The sequence below is a fragment of the Balaenoptera ricei genome, chromosome 9 (assembly GCF_028023285.1).
Source record: "Balaenoptera ricei isolate mBalRic1 chromosome 9, mBalRic1.hap2, whole genome shotgun sequence".
In the NCBI taxonomy this organism is placed as follows: Eukaryota; Metazoa; Chordata; class Mammalia; order Artiodactyla; family Balaenopteridae; genus Balaenoptera; species Balaenoptera ricei.
In genome coordinates, this window is record NC_082647.1 from 88,943,318 (window position 1) to 88,966,511 (window position 23,194).

Sequence of the window (23,194 nt, forward strand, 5' to 3'; positions counted from 1 at the left end):
AAAAAAAAAAAAAAGATAGTATAGGGTAGAATCTTCATCACACCAACATTTAAGGAAGGTGAGGGCAGGGGTAAGGTGTGTAGGATATGAGTAGATGGAAATGAAGAAAAAAAGTAGCTTTTATAATAGAAGTAAATCATACGAAAAGTCCATAACTTTAGTTTATGTTGGATTCAGGATTAAATTTAAAATCTCCTGGTTCCTATTATTCTCCCATGTTAAATATGCTGGTCCATCACCAAGTTAAGATTTGCATATAAAGAATGACATAGTCAAGTGTAATCTATTGATTTTGTTCATTATAATGATGATACATGGCCTCACTTAAAGGTAAAACAAGCATTTAAAGTGCTTTTTAATCTCATCAGTTACCTCTCAATGAAGCTCAACAGCTATCTCTTTGGAGTGTAACTTTCTATGAGTTACATCTGAATTAGCTAGTTTGTGGGGAGCTGTCAGGTTGTAAGCCTTTCAAGGACTTTGATACCAGACGGTCCCTCAGGGGCATTTTATAATATCTGTGCTGCTCTAGATCGATGCTGTTTATATTCCCCTTCTGGGTATAAAAATAAATAACTAGTGACAGCCAGATTTAGCTAAAGCAGTGACTGAAATAAGTGGTAAAGTCAATGTCCCTTAGGATTGCGTAATATGATTTAAAAATTATGACTCTAGTCATTTACACAAATTTTTGCTTTGGAATTGAAAAATGCACGTATAACTTGGCTAAATTATTTGGTGAGCCACAATTCTCATGGAAGGTATAAGGTACATAGCCATGCTGGAAATTTAAGACAATCATTCCTGACCCTGTGCTAGTTAATGTTAACATATTCTCTCCTCTAATTACCTGATTTTGATATCCTACAATTTTTCCAATCAGATGCTAAGTACTCTTTAAAAACTAATTCAAATACTACCTCCTCTTGAAGCCTGCCTTGCTTTTCCTAAGTAGCAAATGGTATTTCTTTCCTCTGGGTGCTCAAAATAACTTGTTACACGTTTCTGGTTTCAATGGTGTAATATCTTATACTATGGTATTTTTATACAGGGATAATTTTCTCTATTAAAATTTTAGTGTCTTGAGGTAAGGGTCTTACTCATTTTCTCTGTTTAATGATTTAGAGTAATTGCTGAGATAATGCTTGTTAAATTGGGTAGGTGTTTGTGTGTTTCAGTCCCCCTATTGCTTACATAGCATTTGTGAAGATTGTTTGCTTTTTAAAGTAGTGCCGTATTTGCAAAGTAAACAGGAAACCCTTTGCAAATATGGTGGAAATGAAAATGTTTGTTTTGTTTCAAGGTTGAGTGGAAACAATATTAAGAGAGGAATGGCAAGACTGGCTTTGACTGTAGACTGTATTTGAATTAATTTTTTAATATAGACATTCGTTTCCTTTTGTTCATACAGCGGGGCAGGCTGCAGAAGATGGGAGCGGAGTGGACCTTGTTCCTTCTTCTTCTCTCATCTGTCCCTTCCTCTCATTAGCCCCTGGTTCAGTCATGAGAACTAAGTAAAGTCAGGCAGACAATGTGCTTTCCCCTGTGTCTAAAACTGATTCAAGTTGGGAATAAGTAGCAGAGTTAGAATATTTGTTTGCCATTACTACAAGCAATATAAGAATCAGGATTTTGGGTTCCAAGTCTGGAGAGATCTGATAATCTAAGTTTTTATGAATCTCTGTGAAGCATGAAATCAAGCTTATTTTATTAGTCCATCAAACTAAAGTTTTGTCTAATTCTACATGTAATTAGAATAAGTAAGTTGTTGAATTTCATTTCCAGAGAGACCACAGCATTAACGTGGGTACAATGTTTTAATGTAAGATTAGTTTTTAACTTTTTATCAGGAAAAATATTTTAAATATAAAGAAGAGAGAACAGTAAACTGAGTCTCCATAGTTGCTGTATGTATTGTTTGCTAAATATTTTAAGATAAATTAGAGATGTGACGTTTCACTCCTAAATACTTCCATAGGAAACTTTTATCCCTAATTAATAACAAGACATACATGTATAAGTGCTGTGTACATTGTTATACGGAGGAAGAAGCAGAGCTTGATGATTAAGACATTATACTCTGGAGTCCCACTGCCTGCATCTGAGGCCCAGCTCTGCCATTTTCTAGCTTTGTGATATCGGCAGAGTCACCTAACGTCTCTGCGCTTCACTCTTGGTCTGAAAAATAAAGGTAATGTGATACCTACCTCATACTGTTACTGTGAAAATTAAATTAGTTAACACATATAAAGCATTTAGAACATTCCCTGTCTTACAGTAGGCAATCCAGAAATGTTAGTGAGTATAATTTTAAAAATAATAATTATTAATATTACTACAATACATTTAATATTGATTTGAAGTGATTTTAGTTCCAAATGGATCACGTTTATATGTGTGGATGTCTTAACAATAATTGAAGGGTACTAGTTTGAACTCTTTCATTTTATTGTTATGAATATCCTTACATTTGTGTGAAAAACTTAAGAAAATGCGTAACAAAATAAAAATCAGAACAGAATCTTCAGAAAACGTTTAGAAATAAATGTGACCTCAATGCAAAAATTTGTCTTGAAATCATTGTACGTTTTATATATCCGGTTTTGAAAAGATAATTAAATGTCAAAATAAAATGGAAATAAAAGCTAATAATGCAACAATTATTTATGAAATTCCACATTCAGGTTCTCTTTAGTTTTGAAATTTATTTAGGTTCTTGTTTAGGTTTTTAGAGACATCTGTCCCAATAAATCCTTAACTTCCCTAAAGATGTAGTGAAGTAGATTCCCCAGAATATTTCAGTTGTGCCAGCAAGCAGCACTATTTTCTTAATTCCCAAAGCAAGCAAAGAGAAAGCAGATCATTACAAACTCTTATTAACCTAATTCCAAGACCTATGTTTCAGACTGAAATCCAAATGAAATAAATTCAGCCCAGAATTCCCATGTCAATAACTTGAGTTGATTTATTTGCTACGTTTTATTATATTGATCATGTTCAAAATTTGACCTGTCTGGGACATTTGGCTAGTCTGCTGAATTCCCTTGCATATTTATGTTGCTATTTATTTTCTTACCAGTCTTGTCTACATTAAAATTAATTCCAACATAATGTCCTATCTAAATGTCTTCTTGAAAGCCTAATCATTCATGATTTGTTTTTATTTTATAGAAATAAATCAGTCTGCTTCTAGAATGAACCAATAGGGATATGTATCAGACAGCAACGACTCTGTTCTAATTATTACAGAAAGAAAGTCTAGGTTTCTTTTGCAGCTTTTTAAAAAAACTGTCTAATAGTATACAGCCTTTAATTTCAGGCTCTGCTAATGACTGTTGTTGAATCCTCAAATAGGAGATGGCATAGAGATAGAATATTATTTGCTTCTGTATAGTAAATGGTACAATCAGAGTTACCTTTTTGTGTGTGTGCATCTAAAATAAGTGGTTTAAATATTTTCACTGCTATATGTTTGGCTTGGATTATAATAGTAATTAACATACGTGTACTTATTCTATACTAGAAAGTAAATGCTTTGCAGGTAATGTTATCGTTTAAAGTTCACACTCATCCTTTGTGGCAATACTATTATTTTAATGATATCCAGAAAAGACAAGTAAAACTTAGTGAGCTTAAGTGACTTGTCCGCTGTCACACGTGTGGTATTTGGTAGTGCAGGGAACTGCAAGCAAGGCAGTCTGTGTGATCCACAGCAGGAGCCGTGTGTCCCTGTGCTGTGCTACACTGCCTATTCCGTGGGCCCCATGGGGGACAGGAGAAGGCCATGTGATGGAACTGTTGTAGATCAAGGCTTAAGATTAAAAGTTTTGAAGATGGTTTTGGTTTAAAATTTTCATTTATTATACCTATCCATCATTCTGTCCGTATTTAATTTTGATGTATGTGGCTTGTACTCATCCAACCAGCTTCATCATTGACAGTTGTTAGTTGACAGTGACTTGCAGTAGGTAAAATAAAATCTCTGTGATTAAAAAGATTGTTAGACTTTAAATCATAAATCCTCACTGAGCTGATCCATCATTCCTAGTGATATTTACCATGGATACCTTAAAATTAATGCATGCAACCTTGTGTGAAATATAGCCATATTAGGATTCATTGGGGGGAAAAAACTGTTAAAACTAATAAAAAGGAAGATAAGATTAGATTCCATTTCTTCTAGGAATAGCGCCGTATGTTTTTTGGGCCTTCTTCCAAAAATTTTGAGTCTGTTTTGATATTTTTGTAATGCTTTGTGCGCTTGGGCATGTGCTGCTTTTGCAAGGATAGTTAAAACGTTGGTCCTCAGCTGCTTTGGGGTGGTGGCATGCATAATTCTCTTTTAGATTCCACATCCAGTTCTTCCTTTCCAGAGGCTAGTGTATGGTGTATTTATTTAGAAGTCACTGAATATTCACTGTTTGGAAAGTTCGGTGGCATTATGTGGGCATTATAAACTCACCCTATGTACAGCATTGGGTAAACAGAGATATGGGGACTGGATTGTTTTGAATGGTATCTTCAACCTTTTTTTGCTTGCACATGCATGTCAGTTAAAAAAATGCACCTCTCAATATAACAATATTTACTCATAAATTCTCCCTATATACTACTGAACTAATATGCCGAGAAACCTCCCAAGAGACTTCTAAATTTTTAAGATAAGTGAAATTTTATGAAGTATTGGTTTAAGGGGCATTTGACATTAAAAATCACCAGAAAAAAGTGTAGTTTTTTTTCTAGATGCTTAGTTATTAAATGCCTTTAATTATGATGACTTCATAATACCATTGGAAATATCTCAACAGTCCATATGAATACAAGACAATGTTACCGATATAGTAAATATAAATCCATATTTATGATAGTCTTCTTTTTTTTTATAGTAATCTTATTTATTCATTTTTATATTTATTTTTTGGCTGTGTTGGGTCTTCGTTTCTGTGCGAGGGCTTTCTCTAGTTGCGGCAAGCGGGGGCCACTCTTCATCGCGGTGCGCGGGCCTCTCACTATCGTGGCCTCTCCCGTTGCGGAGCACAGGCTCCAGACGCGCAGGCTCAGTAGTTGTGGCTCACGGGCCTAGTTGCTCCGCGGCATGTGGGATCTTCCCAGACCAGGGCTCGAACCCATGTCCCCTGCATTAGCAGGCAGATTCTCAACCACTGCGCCACCAGGGAAGCCCTATGATAGTCTTCTTGATAATATTAACTTTTTTGACCAACTTGCTGGTTGAACTAATTGAATCACTTTTCTATCTGGTAATGAGATTGAAGAAGAGCTGGTGCTGGGAATAGAAGCATCATCTCTGTCATTCTCTTCTTGTTCAGTGCAACTTCCATTACTAGAATTTCAACTTCAATCATTGTTAACTTCAGAAATCTTTTAAAGCTGGTAGCACGTATGGAGTAGGTTAAACCCAAGAAGATAATAAGTAAATTTACATATAAAGTGAAGAATAGTACATCGAAAGGGACTGTGTAAGGGAGAAGGCGGCCCATTATCAGTATGTGGGGTTTCCACTTTCTCCTTGTGGTACCTGGAGGATGACAGATGACTTGAGACCAACTCACACACAGTAAGGCCAGGGGAGGGGGAATGTTAATGTCACTCTGTTTGGTAAATATTAGTAAACTTTCATTTTTTTCTTATTTCATTTGCTAGAAATGGGTATAACTGTAAGTTCTAATGTTTTCTTCCACCCTTCCAGTGAATTCCTTTGGAGACCACTGACGCATGGTGTGTTCATTTTTATTTAAGTTCTTCTCAAAAAGATGGCCTTGACTGTCCCTTGAGGGAAGTAATCGAAATAATTCAACTCGTGAAGTTGAGGGGAAAAGCCCAACTAATGTTCTAACCCATGTTCACCTACAAATTGTCTGTTTGATTGATATCTATAGCTCTGTGCTTTGAATGCATTGCCCTAAATTAAAATGTAAATTCTCAGGGTCAAGGGGTTTGGATACCAAAAGAGTCTTTTGGTCAGTGGTCTCCAGAGGAATTCATTGGAAGGGTGGAAGAAAACATTAGAACTTACAGTTATACCCATTTCTAGCAAATGAAATAAGAAATAAATTAAAGTTTACTAATATTTACCAAAAAGAGTCTTTATACCAACCTTTCATCATTTACATGTTCTTGCAGTTACTTGGCATTTAAAAAAAAAAAAAAGACTTGGAAACAATTGCTTTAAGTTCATAGATTTCAGAATGAGAATTTTCAGAGCTAGAAGGAGCCTTACAGATCTTGTTACCCTCTGTTTCTTAAAAAAAAAAAAAAATCTGAGGAGCCATGGCAAGGACACACAGAGTTGTACACACAGAGTTGAAATGAGAATGAGAAGCTGGATTCCTGACTGAGGTGCTGTCTGTCCATTCACCGGACTGCCTCCAGCGTTTGTCCTTGCTTCATGCTGAAGTAGAAAAAGCATGAGTTTGGGGACTAGGAAACAGTGATTCAAGTTTATTTATTCACTCAACAAATATTGTAAATAGGGCAAGCAGATACAGTTCTAAGCGATTTGCTAGGTGCTAGGGCCACAACCGAACGATGTCAATGAGGCCTCTTGCCTTCGTGGTGATTATGTTTTAGTGTAGTGAGATAGCAAACATGGGGCAAATAAAAAATTCAATAGCGTTTTTACGCATCCATAAATCCTTAAACACCATTTAGAATATCAAAGTGTTGATGCCACATTTCTGATTTTAATAAAGAGAATTCTGATCATTTAATGAGCATTGTTGCATTTACAATACCGATTTTTAAAAGATACCTGAAAATAAAATGTAGTAAAATTATTGCTTCCAAAGTTAAGTTGGCACAATCTGTACAAGACAGAATTGAAACAAAAGTCAACCATACCAAAGCAGTTACATAACCAACCTTTATCCTTTCCTTTGACATTTTATACAAAACTGTTATTTTATAGTCTTTATCTTGAAAGGGATGTCCTGCCATCTAGATACATAAATTCTATCAATGTTAAGATATATCCTAGGGATATATCTTAGGATATGACTTCAATTTTGCATGTTAAGCAGTACAGTAAATGTTTGACAAACCTTAATGTGAAATTCTATAAAATCAGTTATGTCTACATTGCTCTGAATGTAATAAATGAAGTGTAATGTTTTCAATATTCTATGGGGGATAATTTAGATGGGAGAATCTCCAAGAGAGTATTTTTCAACTGCAATCTGAAGAATGAACTGATACTATGAAAAAAGACCAGGGAACAACCTACCAGACAAAAGGAACAGCAGACCCAAGGATGTTAAACCAGGAAGAGCATAATGTGTGTAAGGAGGAGAAAACAGTCCAATGTGGCAGGAGCATGATAAGCAAGGGAAGGCAGGGCAGGAGATCTGGATGAGGAGTCAGGCTGGAAATAGATCATTCAGAGTCTTATGGGCCGTAGAGAGATTTTCATTTCTTTGTAAGTATGGTGTTATCTTGGCATCCTGGAGTCCAGGCTTTTTTTTACTGTATATTAGTTGTAAGGTGTTAGTCAGTCTTTGCCTCAGATATCAAGGGAAAATAATTGATCTTTCTACCTTACAAAGTTTTTTTGTTTAACCTGTTTTGTCCTGACAATATTTTTTAAAGTATATTTATCTGTCATAATCTTCATAATATGAAAATTTGCTTTTAATTTTTTAAGAAGTAGATTGGCCCCATTGAAATGTTTTCCTTTCCTAATATAATATGTACCACTATATGGTTTCCGGCGGGGGTGGGGGGCGGGTGCTATATTGAACTTTCAGACTATCTGAAATCACATAGTGCTTTTCATAGGCAAGACACCATTTCACAGTCCCTTAGTAGAGAAAATACCCTATCAGCCGCTCCCCAAAATTTAGGTTACATATTTATGTATAAAATAGATATGTATATATATGTTCAGAGTATTACATCCCTTTCTAATGCTGATAATTTGAAATTTTCATACTACTCGTAGAGTTTAAACTAGCCCTCAGTCCTTGTCATCACATTTACCTGTACTGTGATATTGTGATGGCTCTCATGCTCATTGAGGGCTAGATCCTGGGACAGGTGATTCACACGCATTCATCCATCATGCAAACTGAAAATTCATCAGTTTTATTTTGAGGATGTCCTCAGATTCTGTATTCCAACTTATTAAAATGTTATTGTAATCCTTATCAGCAACCTCAATACATTTTATTTAAGGAGTGCCTCTTTTTGCTTTTAAAATTTAACGAACAAGTTCTTGCAGTGATCAGTATTCCTTTTTGACTTAATTTAGTTGTTTTATGTGTTTCAAATTCATAGCTGTCTTTGATTCACTTCATCATATTAGAAAATGTATATTTTTTTTGCTTTTTATATCCCCTATGTATTTTTTAACTTGCTATCTTTCTCTGTGTATTGCACAGTTTCAGTTGCTTACTGTTCCCCCTACCTCCAAAGTCTGCTTATTTCAGACTTTCTTCCTTCTGTTTTATATATCATAATTAATAGTAGAACAATATGCAGAGACTTAATAGTAGATCTAATTTTAAGGAATAGAATTATTTCTTCAAGTTTCTTCTGACCACTAATGTTATGTTTATTTTTCATGTTCACTGTAAAACATTCTTAATATATTGAGTAAATTGCCTCTGAGGAATTAATGCTATAGTTTTTCCATAGGGTAAATCTAAGCAGCTAAAACATTTTAACTACTTGAAGAACTGGAGAAATCTTCTCAATTCATAAAAAAAATCTCTTATTTCCTCATCAAATATATTATGATTAGCTGAACTCATATGTTTTTTCAAAGGACAATATGTCTATTCATTAAATTATAATTTAAAATTTTTATTTTCTTATTGCTATGATTCGGTAAAGCAAATGGACAAATATTATATTCAAGCCTTTAGTGTCATGTGTTCAGTGTCATCCAACTCATAGTTCCTTTTCAGTTCTATTCATCCACCCAGTATGTCTCTGAGTCACAGCATTCTCAAGGAGAAAAATAGCAGCTCAAACCAATTAACTCAGGAGACTCAACAGTGCTCTTCTTGCCACTGTAACTGGATTCATTATTTACTATTCAGCCTGGCCTCACACCCTGACCAGAACAACTATAATTGGCTGAAGGCTCAGCACCTTTTTCTCTATTTATTATTCATTAATTGGGCATGGACAGCCGCAGCTGCTTTGATGAATCTCCACTTCTAATTGATGCATGTGATTTACTAAAAAGGAGGCTTTCCTATGTGTGGGTCAGAACTGGTAACCAGCTTACATTCCAGTGATGAACTAGTGGCTACGGAAGCGACCTTATTTTTTAATCCATAGAGTAGATACCAACATGTCAGTATAGCAGCCTTTTCCGCCTTGCTGGCTGTATGAAAGTCTATTGTAAATATAATACATCCATGATACTTATTTACATTGGATGATAATATCATGCCTAAAAGCATATTGTGTATCCAAAATTTTATTTGATATTGGGAATACAGTTGAGACTAAAAATTTCAAGAATCAGTAATGTGTACGTTGTGAAAGTTGTAAGGCCCTCTTGTAAACAATATCTGTGAAATAGTTGTAAAAAAGAAAAGGATGTATTTGGAGGTGGAAGTTTTAAAATATACTCATATACATTGTGGAGAATTGTATACAAGTCTGTAGTCTCTGGTTATTGAAGAATTTGGTTCATTACACAAGAACACGTTCATTTAACCCCTTCACTAGTGGGATAGAAATACCAGTTGTGATGCCTCTGTAGAGGGTCTCAGCTCTTATTTGGTATCAACTAATTTTCTCACAGTTTTGTGAGACACACAAAAATTAGCAGGGGGAGGTAAACCTAACCATAATGTGATTGTGAACAAAGTTTCTCAGTGAGCATGTTCAGTCTGAATTGTGCACAGTAATTAAGCTAATTTTTATTGTAATTTAAGTGAAATATATAAACTTTTAATTTCTGAACATTTTACTGTTGGTAGAAATAGTTTTAGCATGAAAAAGATAAAAAATATTAAAAACAAATGTTTTATTATAAACATCAATTCTAAGAGTGCTTCATTTGAGATAAATATATTAAATATGCAAAAGTCTTTTGTGTCTGTCATAGACTTATCATTTGTGACTTCCCAAATGAAATTTGCGAATAGGTACTGCTTGCAAAATCGAATGACCCATCCAGCATTAGCTGGTACCTCCGTCTCTCATTAATGTAATCTATTATTTAATAATTGAAATTATGTTGAGATGAATAGTCAGAGGAACATGCTTCTCATGTTTCACTTATGTGTTTTACCAGATACATTTGAATACATTTTGGAATTTACCTCCTCAGTGTCTCTGTACACATTTATATAGGGTAGTCGGGAGAATTCAGAAGAGATGTTTTGGGGAAAAAAATTGGCAAGAGACATGCTGACTTAATTTTTCTTGTATGTGGTCTGGCAAACAAGGAAATCTTAATTCCAGGGGGACAATTTATTTGAAATTTTTATCTAACACACTAAACAATATGTGTTAAGTAGCTTTTCTCCACATTCCTTTTCTCAGTCAGTTCCTTTGTGTCTAGTATTTGCTCTATGTTAATTATACTATATAATGCCATAATATATCAAGAAAAGTAAAGATGGATTATGATGATATCAGGAACAATAATTTCACAAGTTTAAGGAAATGAGTTGCATTTAGAAATTTTAATCTTTTCATGAAATGACTTCAATTTATGGAGAGTATAATAAAGGGGGGAGACCATGGACAACAGCCATATTATTTTTTCTTAATATATTTAGCAGCTGCACATTAAAACTAGACTTGATACATGATTATACAAGTTGAGAAGTACATTATTTTAAATTATTCCTAAAAGCCCTTTATATGGCTATTTATTTATTTATTTATTGGCTGCACCATACAGCTTGCAGGATCTTATTTCCCTGACCAGGGATTGAACCGGGCCCCAGTAGTGGAAGCACTGAGTCCTAACCACTGGACCGCCTGGGAATTCCCTCTATGGCAATTGAAAAGTGAAAGAATCTCTATTAAAATACATCTAAAACATAATTTTTAAGTGTGAGAGGGTTCAGAGGAAATAGAAGCAACTTTCACCTTAGTAAGATAACCGTATAGTGCTTAATAGCACTCTAGAAAGGACTTAAAACAAAAATTAATATTTTTAATTGCAAATATAATACATGTTTATTGTATTACATTGGAAACAACAAGAAAGCACAAAGATGAATACCATTAAAACTATAAAAACCAGTGATAGTGTTAATAGTGTTTGCTATCTACTCATCCCTACATTTCTCTCTTTACCTCTCTTTCCTCTAAAAATATAGGCTGATTTTCTCTCCTTTCTTTGTGCTTAACATCTACATTTAAGCTTAAAACCATTTTAAAACAAATGCAGCATATATGTACATTCCCAATGTAATTACTCTTTTATATTCCTTAATAACAATTTAAAATTGTATTTGTCATACTTATTGTGACTATTTTACTATTGTTGCACATTTGCTTCAAGATTTAGATATTAAATGACATTTCTATAAGTGTTATCATTAAATCCTCCACTCTACCGATAAATTATTTCTAGAGTGGGTGAATGAATGAAATATTTGCACTTATCCACATATTCCTAACTCTAATTCATACACATAGTTCACTATCTGTCTCTTATCTATCATCCAGTCTTTCTACTTTTCATATATCTAAATTTTGCTAGAGATAGATATAAATAGGATTTCTGGAAAAGATATGCTTACAAAAACTAATGTAATATTTTCTAAAATTATAGAAATAGGACTATAATTTTTTCATAACTGAAAATAACATTATAGATTCTTTAGTTTGAGTCTTCTTAATTTAAGTAGGAGAGGATATTAGAACCAACCAAGAGATTCTTTCCAAAGATGTGCTCCCCGTTGTGATTCACTGCTTTATTGATGCGGGGGAGGGCTCCCCAGGTGATTCTGATATGCCCCAGGGAATAAGGACCACACCTGCAGCCCAGCGTTATTTATAAGTCAGAAAGCTGAAGCCCAAGGAACAGTGACTGGCCCTAGTCTGAGGTGTTATTAATACGACTGAGTAGAACCATATCTCCTGATGTCTTTACTTTCCACTATGCCTTTCCACAGTTTTTTGTAAGTATGTTCTTTGTAATAGGTTTTGTATGGGAAAAAAAAAAAATTCCAGGGTCACATAAGCTTGAGAACGCTGGGTTAAACATGGTTTTCTTTAGTGACGCTTATTTCAGAGCTTTTGATGTGCCAATGTGCTTTGTTATTCTCTTAACAGAAGAGTAGAAGAATATTTCCCCAACTTATTTCAGGTTGGAGTTAACCCTTAGAGTATCTTGAGAAACTACTGTCTTTTGAAATATCCTTTGACAGATATTACTGGCCATATTACCATGTGCACACATCTATTATTCAGTAATAATAAAACGGTGTTTCTACCCTATGGAGCGTAGAAAAATTCAGACATCCATTAATATGCTTATTATTAATCAATTCTAACTTTTTCATGAGTAGTTCTAAACAAAAATGTGTGTCCAGTTTAAACTATTGATATTTTAAAGCAGTGGACTTGCAGTTTTAGTGTGTATCACAATCACCTGGAGGGTTTGTTGAACTACTGCTTGCTGGATCCCTCCCCTGACGTTTCTGATTGACTAGGTCTGGGGTGGGGCCATAGCGCCTGCACTCTAAAAAGTTTCAGTGGTTGCTGATACTGCTTCTTCAAGGACCACACTTTGAGAAAGCTCTGCTTTAAAATAAGTATTGAGGCTTTTCACTAATTCAGGATGTTTGCAGTCGGGAAGAAAAATGACATCATTTATTAGGTGAGACCCTCTTTACATTCTTGTTATTAATGAAAGTAGTTTGTTTTAATGATCCCTTCTTTTATTCAAGTCAGTTGTGCCCAGGAACAGAGAGCCATAGAACAGAGGATGAATTTTCAAATATGTTAAAATTCACAGTTGAATCCAAGACCAAATCCCAGTTATCCCAAATCTTATTATTTTTATTCTTTCCTTTATTAGCAGTTGGAATGCTGGTAGATGTGTTAGGTTACGTGTTCTTTGGCGCTATGGTGTCTCTTTTTCTTATCATCTTTCTCCTTTCTTTTCTTATCCTTCGTGCTGTACACACCTAACCTCTGTTTTAGAAAAGAGTATGAGTTAGTGATTCCTGCGTGTAGGTATTTTGCCAAATTTTAGACTTTCAACACTACTGTTTCATTATTTTGTATATTTAGTTAATGGGGGAGCAATTATATCTTTGTGGCTTTCACATGGATAGAAAACAGTGATCTGTCTTCAACTATTTTTTTTTTTAATTTTTATTTTCAGCACATTAAATTGACTCATAAAAAGATTCTAAAAATGTGCAGTTTCTCCTTTTCAACAAAGTATAATAAAACATAAAAACCCCCCAAACAGAATACCTAAACCACAGTTTCCAATTATAGTCCTTCCCCTTATTATAGAGAGTATTTTCATATTTTCTTTCAACATTGTTTCATTTGAAAAATAATTTGGTCATGACCTATTAAATTGATTTCATTACATAATGAGTTGCACTTGCAGCTTTAGAAGTCATTGATTTAAAAAAAAAAAAAAGCCCTTTTGCTAATATTTGTGTCTAAATAATCTTTCCAGTGTTGCAACTTCCTTAGGGAAACACACACACACACACACGTGTGTGTGTGTGTGTGTGTGTGTGTGTGTGTGTGTGTGTTAAAATATCTTGGGATACTGATGGGTTATCTGGTTATAGAAATTATCAGAGCCATCTAGAAAGTTGAACACTATCACTTCTTTGTAGACTTTGTGTTGCCACATTCTACCAGCCTTCTTAAGAAATTTTCTGAGTGTCCATTTAAGTCTTTTCTCTTGCTTATCAGTTGCATTACTACAGTGTGCTGCGAAAATAGTCAAATGTTGTGATTCTTTTTTCAGTTTTGTTTTGAGGAAATTACCTTGGGAATATGGAATACATTAGTCCCTAAAACGGAGTTGATAATACAGGTCTGAATTTAATAAAAAAATGTTTAGTTAGGAAAGAGTTAACTATATTTGAACTGGGGGAATAAAAAGTTTAACATAATTAGCCAAAATCAGTTGTTAGAGAGATGCATTTTGGATAAAAGAGTGAGATTCTTAGTTTCTTGCCAGACTAGAAACTGGATTACCTTGCCAGGGTAATTCAGTATCAAAAACATAGTTCAAATAGGTAGAAAATTAATCTTCAACCTGAAAATCTTGTGGGATTTTCTTGAACCGTTATTGATTGGATCTTTTCTCCTACCTTGGGAGACAAATTGGTTGAAGTTAGGATTCGATTGTACTTAGAGTTACAATAGATCTCTCTTCTTTCCTGGTATTTGTACTTACTTTTTTAAAACAAAAATTGATACACCTGGAAAACATGCAGAAATCAAGGGAATATGACGTAAAATAATCCTTCATTGCTATTATTATTATTATTTTTTTTACACAAAGGTCATGTGTACCTTTGGTTATCAAACTAAGAATTATAGAAATTTGGTAACATAAGTGGTGAAATTTATTTCAAGGGGAAACTTTTCATTTGGTTGTATTTAAAGGTACTTAGGCTATTCTTTAAATGTACATTCTAATAAGTACTGGATGTGGGAAAGCTCTGGTCCTCTCAGGATGATCCCGAGTGACTCTAACGTTGAGGAAATTAAGAGAGAAGTTAGGTTATAATGTGAAAGCTAATACCTGAATGGAAATTTGTGTGTCTGATGTCATCATGGGACTATATTTTAAAATATTCTTGTAGATCTGTTTTTTAAAGACTATGCATTTGGCAAATGAAGAAGTGAATGTGACAATATCTGTGTTAGCATAAGTTGTAATATTCTGTTTATTGTCTATTTTTTCTTTATAGCCGGAAAAGAACGATAGTGAGCCAGGCAGCCAGAGGATAAAACCTGTTTTTATCGATGATGCTAATTTTGGGCGACAAATATCCTATCAGCATGCAGCAGTCCATATTCCTACTGACATCTATGAGGGCTGTAAGTAAAAGAATGTGAACAACTCTTGGAATACCATGTTCTTATCTATCTTAAATATCTAATATTTGGAAAAAAAGGAGCAAATGTGATAGTGTTTCGTTCACATGTCATTTAAGAGTCTGTGGTAAACTGTGATTTATGCAAAAGAAGAAACTTGATTTTCATGAGCAATATATTGTTCATAGGCTCTCACTCCGTGAATATTTGCAGGAGAGCCTGTATCCATGGAGGTGTCCTTCTACTCTGTTGTTTAACAAATAATTCTGCCTTTCCAATTGATATCAATAACTTAAAAAGTAATAGATGTATTTTTTAAAAAAATCAAAACTATGTAGCATTAGTACAGACCCACAAACTGGTAACGGAAGCGAGATGTACATTGTAGACTCTCTAGTTCTTATCACATCTTACTGTGTTTTACTGTCTCTCTTTGTCTCTCTCTGTGTATCTCTGCCTTACTCTAGGATATAAGAAAAAGATACCTCTGTCTTAGTATATTGTGGACTCAAGATAAAAAGTGTTGGGTAAAGGAATAAATGATAGACCTGAAGAAATAGAAAAACATCAACTGGAAGACTTGATTGAGAAGGCTTCACTGTGAGGAAGGCAGGGGAATAAGTTATTTAGGATACAGGGGAGGAAGCTTGTGCCAGTGGTATTTCTTAGAGACACCCTGTATACTAATGAGGGCAGAGCCTGACAATTCTAAGTAGGAATTCTTCTAAGTGCAGCCTAATCATCTATGAGGACCAGCTGTGACCCAGAAGGCAGGGTCTTTGCCCATTCACAGCTCTTAGATGTTATCCATTTTCTAACTCGTTCCCACTTTTCCCCCTTGTACCCTGCCTTTCACATAAGTAAATGGTAAGGAGAAAGAACCACTTGAGAATTTAAAAAGTATATTTCTAATAGTTCCCTTAATTAAAAAGGCTGTAAAGTGTATTGGGTATCCAGAGTGTATCCAGAACTGCCTGGATTCTGGATGCAAACAACCTGGGTTAAATTAAATTTCAAATTTAAATTTTAGTAGTATTTCCTTTGGCAAATTTATTAACTTTATGGGCTAGCGTTTTGCTCACCTGTAAAATGGGGATAAGATTACTAACCGAAAAGTTCATTTGAGGGTAAAGTAAGTTAGTATATTTGAGTTTGCATAAGAGTGCCAGGCTCATAGTAAGCATTATGTAAATGTTTGCTGTTATTATTAATTACAATTAAAGTTTATTTACACAAAAAGGATTAAATACAAGGACTAATATAAAAAATTAGCCTTAATTTTTTGGATTCATTCTGAGATTGTTGTTTAAAAGGGCATCTTTAAGTACATGTCTCATTCTTTCCATAATATAAATGTCATCTTCTGTCAAATTATTTTATTCATTCTTTTTGTTTCACCTTTTTAATATTTTTAAAAGTACATGTTGTTTTTATCGTATCAAGTCTTTAAAAATATTAAACATACGATTTTTCTCTATAATAGAAACAATGGTGTATGTAAGTAGTTTCTGATGTTACATGAAATTAAACGTAATCTGACTTTTTTACAACTCACCCTATTAATTCCAAGTCCTTTTAGGAATTACTGGGATGTAGGTTCAGTTTTGTTCTTTTTATTTTTTACTTTGTCTATTGCATTTTTTTTCAAGAATTATTTTTGATGTTTGCAATTAAATTTTGCAACTATTATAACAACAATTAATCAGATAATACTGAGCTGTATGGTTGTGTTTCTCATTTTTTTAAAAACTATTTCAACCATTTAATTTCCTTTCGAAATTGTTATCACCTGTTGTTGTCGGGTATGTCAACAGGATGATAATCTTACTACTCTACAATTATATCTTTCTTTTGAATTCACTTTAGAAGAACAAACTGGCTGGATATAGAAGTTTTGAGTCAAAACATTTGTATGTCAGTACTCTGGCTATCATGTCACTGTTATCTGATCTGTAGTACTATGTTGAACAAACTTGAGGCCAACTTGAGTGTTTTTAATTTGTTAGCAAGCATTCATGATTGTGTTTCTGTTTTGTTGCCAATAGTGATTATCCAGAAATCCTCAAACTTTCCATTAAATTCCCAAGGAAGGATATCATAACTTTGTCCAGGGAGGGGCAATTCCCCCCCCCCCCACCCCAGCTCTTCTTGAGTTCTTTTGGCTGGTCTAATAATTGACACAAGACAGATGAAAAGATTAATTAAAAAAATTAATTTGTATGCATGTAAGTCATAAAAATGGGACCCCCCAAAGTGTCCAGAGCAGGCCAATTATATATCATGTTTAGACAAAGAAACAACTATTTGAAGAGATGTAACAAAACAAGGGAGCTTGTGTTTGGGGTAGCAGACTAATGAAGTAACAAACTTTGTCTATACAGCTTGCTTAGCCTTGAATTCCCTAACTTTGGTGATAGGGATGCTTCTATCCTCCTGGTATAGGGAGGGTACCTTCACATGGGAGATTTATTTCCCACTTTTACGGAGAAAAAGGGGCATCAGAGTTTGTTTTTTTTTTTAATCATTTATTTTCCATTGGTTGTTTCTCACATAACTTTATTCAAAATAATCAATATGCCATTGAGGTGCATTTTGCGGTCGGTTGCCCTGGGCCCCAACAACCTCACACACTTAAAAACAGATTTCTTTCTCTTTCTAAAAGCCACGTACCACAGTAGCAGAAATTTTAATAGTGCATGCATATTTAAGATAGAAGATGAAAGTATCCAACTGTAACACCTACTGAAGCTAATCATGACTAACAGTTTGGGGCACAGTCCTATAAAATGTATATTTAAATGTGAACACTAACTATTGAAATAACCCAAATGGGATTTTTCATATTGCTTTTCAACTTGCTTCCTCCTTCCCCCACCCACTTCACTTATAGTAGAGACTTTTTGTTCTTGTCGTTGTTGAATTATTAAAAAGCTGAAAGTAGAGAGGAGGAAGGTATCTCTTCAGGAGTAGTTTACCCAGGAATATCAAAACAAACTAACTTTGCTTAATTTTTCAATGGGCTGATGTTTAAGAAATCAATGAAAAATGCATTTTTTCCCTAGATAATTAGAACCTAAAATATTTAGAACCTAATTCACCAGTCTAGTAAATTATAATATCTCATTTATTTACTCTAACTTTGCTCAATAATTTTGAAGAAAGAGAAATTGAAGCTGAGTCTTTAATGAAAGGCAACATCATTGGTAAGAAATGGGATCAAATTTCATATAAATTCTAATGGTAAACTTTATACTTTTAAGTACTACAATAGATAAAATTTCTTTTCTTTTTTAAACATCTCTATTGGAGTATAATTGCTTTACAATGGTGTGTTAGTTTCTGCTTTATAAAACAAAGTGAATCAGTTATACATATACATACGTCCCCGTATCTCTTCTCTCTTGCATCTCCCTCCCTCCCACCCTCCCTATCCCACCCCTCTAGGTGGTCACAAAGCACCGAGCTGATCTCCCTGTGCTATGTGGCTACTTCCCACTAACTATCTATTTTAGGTTTGGTAGTGTATATATGTCCATACCACTCTCTCACTTTGTCCCAGCTTACCCTTCCCCCTCCCCATGTTCTCAAGTCCATTCTCTAGTAGGTCTGTGTCTTTATTCCTGTCTTGCCCCTAGGTTCTTCATGACCTTTTTTTTTTTTTTTTAAGATTCCATATACATGTGTTAGCATACAGTATTTGTTTTTCTCTTTCTGACTTTCTTCACTCTGTATGACAGACTCTAGGTCCATCCACCTCACTACAAATAACTCAATTTCGTTTCTTTTTATGGCTGAGTAATATTCCATTGTATATATGTGCCACATCTTCTTTATCCATTCATCTGTTCACAGACACTTAGGTTGCTTCCATGTCCTGGCTATTGTAAATAGAGCTGCAATGAACATTGTGGTACATGACTCTTTTTGAATTATGGTTTTCTCAGGGTATGTGCCCAGTAGTAGGATTGCTGAGTCATATAGTAGTTCTATTTTTAGTTTTTTAAGGAACCTCCATAGTGTTCTCCATAGTGGCTGTATAAATTTACATTCCCACCAACAGTGCAAGAGGGTTCCCTTTTCTCCACACCCTCTCCAGCATTTATTGTTTGTAGATTTTTTGATGATGGCCATTCTGACCGGTGTGAGATGATATCTCATTGTAGTTTTGATTTGCATTTCTCTAATGATTAATGATGTTGAGCATTCTTTCATGTGTTTGTTGGCAATCTGTATATCTTCTTTGGAGAAATGTCTATTTAGGTCTTCTGCCCATTTTTGGATTGGGTTGTTTGTTTTTTTGTTATTGAGCTGCATGGGCTGCTTGTAAATTTGGAGATTAATCCTTTGTCAGTTGCTTCATTTGCAAATATTTTCTCCCATTCTGAGGGTTGTCTTTTCATCTTGTTTATGGTTTCCTTTGCTGTGCAAAATCTTTTAAGTTTCATTAAGTCTCATTTGTTTATTTTTGTTTTTATTTCCATTACTCTAGGAGGTGGGTCAGAAAGGATCTTGCTGTGATTTATGTCATAGAGTGTTCTGCCTATGTTTTCCTCTAAGACTTTGGTAGTGTCTGGCCTTACACTTAGGTCTTTAATCCATTTTGAGTTTATTTTTATGTATGGTGTTAGGGAGTGTTCTAATTTCATTCTTTTACATTTAGCTGTCCAGTTTTCCCAGAACCACTTATTGAAGAGGCTGTCTTTTCTCCACTGTATATTCCTGCCTCGTTTATCAAAGATAAGGTGATCATCTGTGCGTGGGTTTATCTCTGGGCTTTCTATCCTGTTCCATTGATCTATATTTCTGTTTTTGTGCCAGTACCATACTGTCTTGATTACTGTAGCTTTGTAGTGTAGTCTAAAGTCAGGGAACCTGATTCCTCCAGCTCCGTTTTTCTTTCTCAAGATTCCTTTGGCTATTCGGGGTCTTTTGTGTTTCCATACAAATTGTGAAATTTTTTGTTCTAGTTCTGTGAAAAATGCCAGTGGTAGTTTGATAGGGATTGCATTGAATCTGTAGATTGCTTTAGGTAGTATAGTCATTTTCACAATGTTGATTCTTCCAATCAAAGAACATGGTATATCTCTCCATCTATTTGTATCACCTTTAATTTCTTTCATCAGTGTCTTATAGTTTTCTGCATGCAGGTCTTTTGTCTCCCTAAGTAGGTTTATTCCTAGATATTTTATTCTTTTTGTTGCAGTGGTAAATGGGAGTGTTTTCTTACTTTCACTTTCTGATTTTTCATTACTGTATAGGAATGCAAGAGATTTCTGTGCATTAATTTTGTATCCTGCTACTTTACCAAATTCATTGATTAGCTCTAGTAGTTTTCTGGTAGCATCTTTAGGAGTCTCTATGTATAGTATCATGTCATCTGCAAACAGTGACAGCTTTACTTCTTCTTTTCCAATTTGGATTCCTTTTATTTCTTTTTGTTCTCTGATTGCTGTGGCTAAAACTTCCAAAACTATGTTGAATAATAGTGATGAGAGTGGGCAACCTTGTCTTGTTCCTGATCTTAGTGGAAATGGTTTCAGTTTTTCACCATTGAGGATGATGTTGGCTGTGGGTTTGTCATATATGGCCTTTATTATGTTGAGGAAAGTTCCCTCTATGCCTACTTTCTGGAGGGTTTTTATCATAAATGGGTGTTGAATTTTGTCAAAAGCTTTCTCTGCATCTATTGAGATGATCATATGGTTTTTCTCCTTCAGTTTGTTATTATGGTGTATCACATTGATTGATTTGCATATATTGAAGAATCCTTGCATTCCTGGGATAAACCCCACTTGATCGTGTTGTATGATCCTTTTAATGTGCTGTTGGATTCTGTTTGCTAGTATTTTGTTAATGATTTTTGCATCTATGTTCATCAGTGATATTGGCCTGTAGTTTTCTTTCTTTATGACATCTTTGTCTGGTTTTGGTATCAGGGTGATGGTGGCCTCGTAGAATGAGATTGGGAGTGTTCCTTCCTCTGCTATATTTTGGAAGAGTTTGAGAAGGATAGGTCTTAGCTCTTCTCTAAATATTTGATAGAATTCGCCTGTGAAGCCATCTGGTCCTGGGCTTTTGTTTGTTGGAAGATTTTTGATCACAGTTTCAATTTCATTACTTGTGACTGGTCTGTTCATATTTTCTATTTCTTCCTGGTTCAGTCTTGGAAGGTTGTGCATTTCTAAGAATCTGTCCATTTCTTCCGGGTTGTCCATTTTATTGGCATATAGTTGCTTGTAGTAATCTGTCATGATCCTTTGTATTTCTGCAGTGTCAGTTGTTACTTCTCCTTTTTCATTTCTAATTCTATTGAGTTGAGTCTTCTCCCTTGTTTTCTTGATGAGTCTGGCTAATGGTTTATCAATTTTGTTTATCCTCTCAGAGAACCAGCCTTTAGTTTTATTCATCTTTGCTATCGTTTCCTTCATTTCTTTTTCATTTATTTCTGATCTGATCTTTATGATTTCTTTCCTTCTGCTAACTGGGTTTTTTTTGTTCTTCTTTCTCTAGTTGCTTTAAGTGTAAGGTTAGGTTGTTTGAGATGTTTCTTATTTCTTGAGGTAGGATTGTGTTGCTATAAACTTCGCTCTTAGAACTGCTTTTGCTGCATCCCATAGGTTTTGGGTTGTCGTGTTTTCATTGTCATTTGTTTCTAGGTATTTTTTGATTTCCTCTTTGATTTCTTCAGTGATCTCTTGGTTATTAAATAGTGTATTGTTTAGCCTCCATGTGGTTGTATTTTTTACAGAATTTTTCCTGTAATTGATATCTAGTCTCATAGCGTTGTGGTCAGAAAAGATACTTGATACGATTTCAATTTTATTAAATTTACCAAGGCTTGATTTGTGACCCAAGATATGAGCTATCCTGGAGAATGTTCCATGAGCACTTGAGAAGAATGTGTATTCTGTTGTTTTTGGATGGAATGTCCTATAAATATCAATTAAGTCCATCTTGTTTAATGTGTCATTTAAAGCTTGTGTTTCCTTATTTATTTTCATTTTGGATGATCTGTCCATTGGTGAAAGTGGAGTGTTAAAGTCCCCTACTATGATTGTGTTACTGTCGATTTCCCCTATTATGGCTGTTAGTATTTGCCTTGTGTATTGAGGTGCTCCTATGTTGGGTGCATAAATATTTACCCTTGTTATATCTTCTTCTTGGATTGATCCCTTGATCATTATATAGTGTCCTACTTTGTCTCTTGTAATAGTCTTCGTTTTAAAGTCTGTTTTGTCTGATATGAAAATTGCTACTCCAGCTTTCTTTTGATTTCCCTTTGCATGGAATATCTTTTTCCATCCCCTCACTTTCAGTCTGTATGTGTCCCTAGGTCTGAAGTGGGTCTCTTGTAGACAGCATATATATGGGTCTTGTTTTTGTATCGATTCAGCCAGTCTGTGTCTTTTGGTTGGAGCATTTAATCCATTTACATTCAAGGTAATTATCGATATGTATGTTCCTATTCCCATTTTCTTAATTGTTTTGGGTTTGTTATTGTAGGTCTTTTCCTTCTCTTGTGTTTCTTGCCTAGAGAAGTTCCTTTAGCATTTGTTGTAAAGCTGGTTTGGTGGTACTGAATTCTCTTAGCTTTTGCTTCTCTGTAAAGGTGTTCATTTCTCCGTCAAATCTGAATGAGATCCTTGCTGGGTAGAGTAATCTTGGTTGTAGGTTCTTCTCCTTCATCACTTTAAATATGTCTTGCCACTGCCTTCTGGCTTGCAGAGTTTCTGCTGAAAGATCAGCTGTTAACCTTATGGGGATTCCCTTGTGTTTTATTTGTTGTTTTTCCCTTGCTGCTTTTAATATTTTTTCTTTGTATTTAATTTTTGATAGTTTGATTAATATGTATCTTGGTGTGTTTCTCCTTGTATTTATCCTGTATGGGACTCTCTGTGTTTCCTGGACTTGATTAACTATTTCCTTTCCCATATTAAGGAAGTTTTCAACTGTAATCTCTTGAAATATTTTCTCAGTTCCTTTCTTTTTCTCTTCTTCTTCTGGGACCCCTATAATTCGAATGTTGATGCGTTTAATGTTGTCCCTGAGGTCTCTGAGACTCTCCTCAATTCTTTTCATTCTTTTTTCTTTATTCTGCTCTGCAGTTGTTATTTCCACTATTTTATCTTCCAGGTCACTTATCCGTTCTTTTGCCTTAGTTATTCTGCTATTGATCCTT

At 34.6% G+C, this 23,194-nt stretch overlaps 1 protein-coding gene across 11 annotated transcripts in view; it reads left to right on the forward strand.

Annotated features, from left to right (window-relative positions):
• The window catches only part of CACNA2D1 (calcium voltage-gated channel auxiliary subunit alpha2delta 1), a 500,481-nt gene that overhangs the window by 306,275 nt on the left and 171,012 nt on the right, over nucleotides 1-23,194 (forward strand). For all 11 annotated transcript variants that reach the window (XM_059934042.1, XM_059934046.1, XM_059934039.1 and 8 more), the window contains one exon: nucleotides 14,889-15,018. In XM_059934042.1, the coding sequence (XP_059790025.1) occupies nucleotides 14,889-15,018 (130 nt within the window). The remainder of the gene's footprint in view (nucleotides 1-14,888; nucleotides 15,019-23,194) is intronic.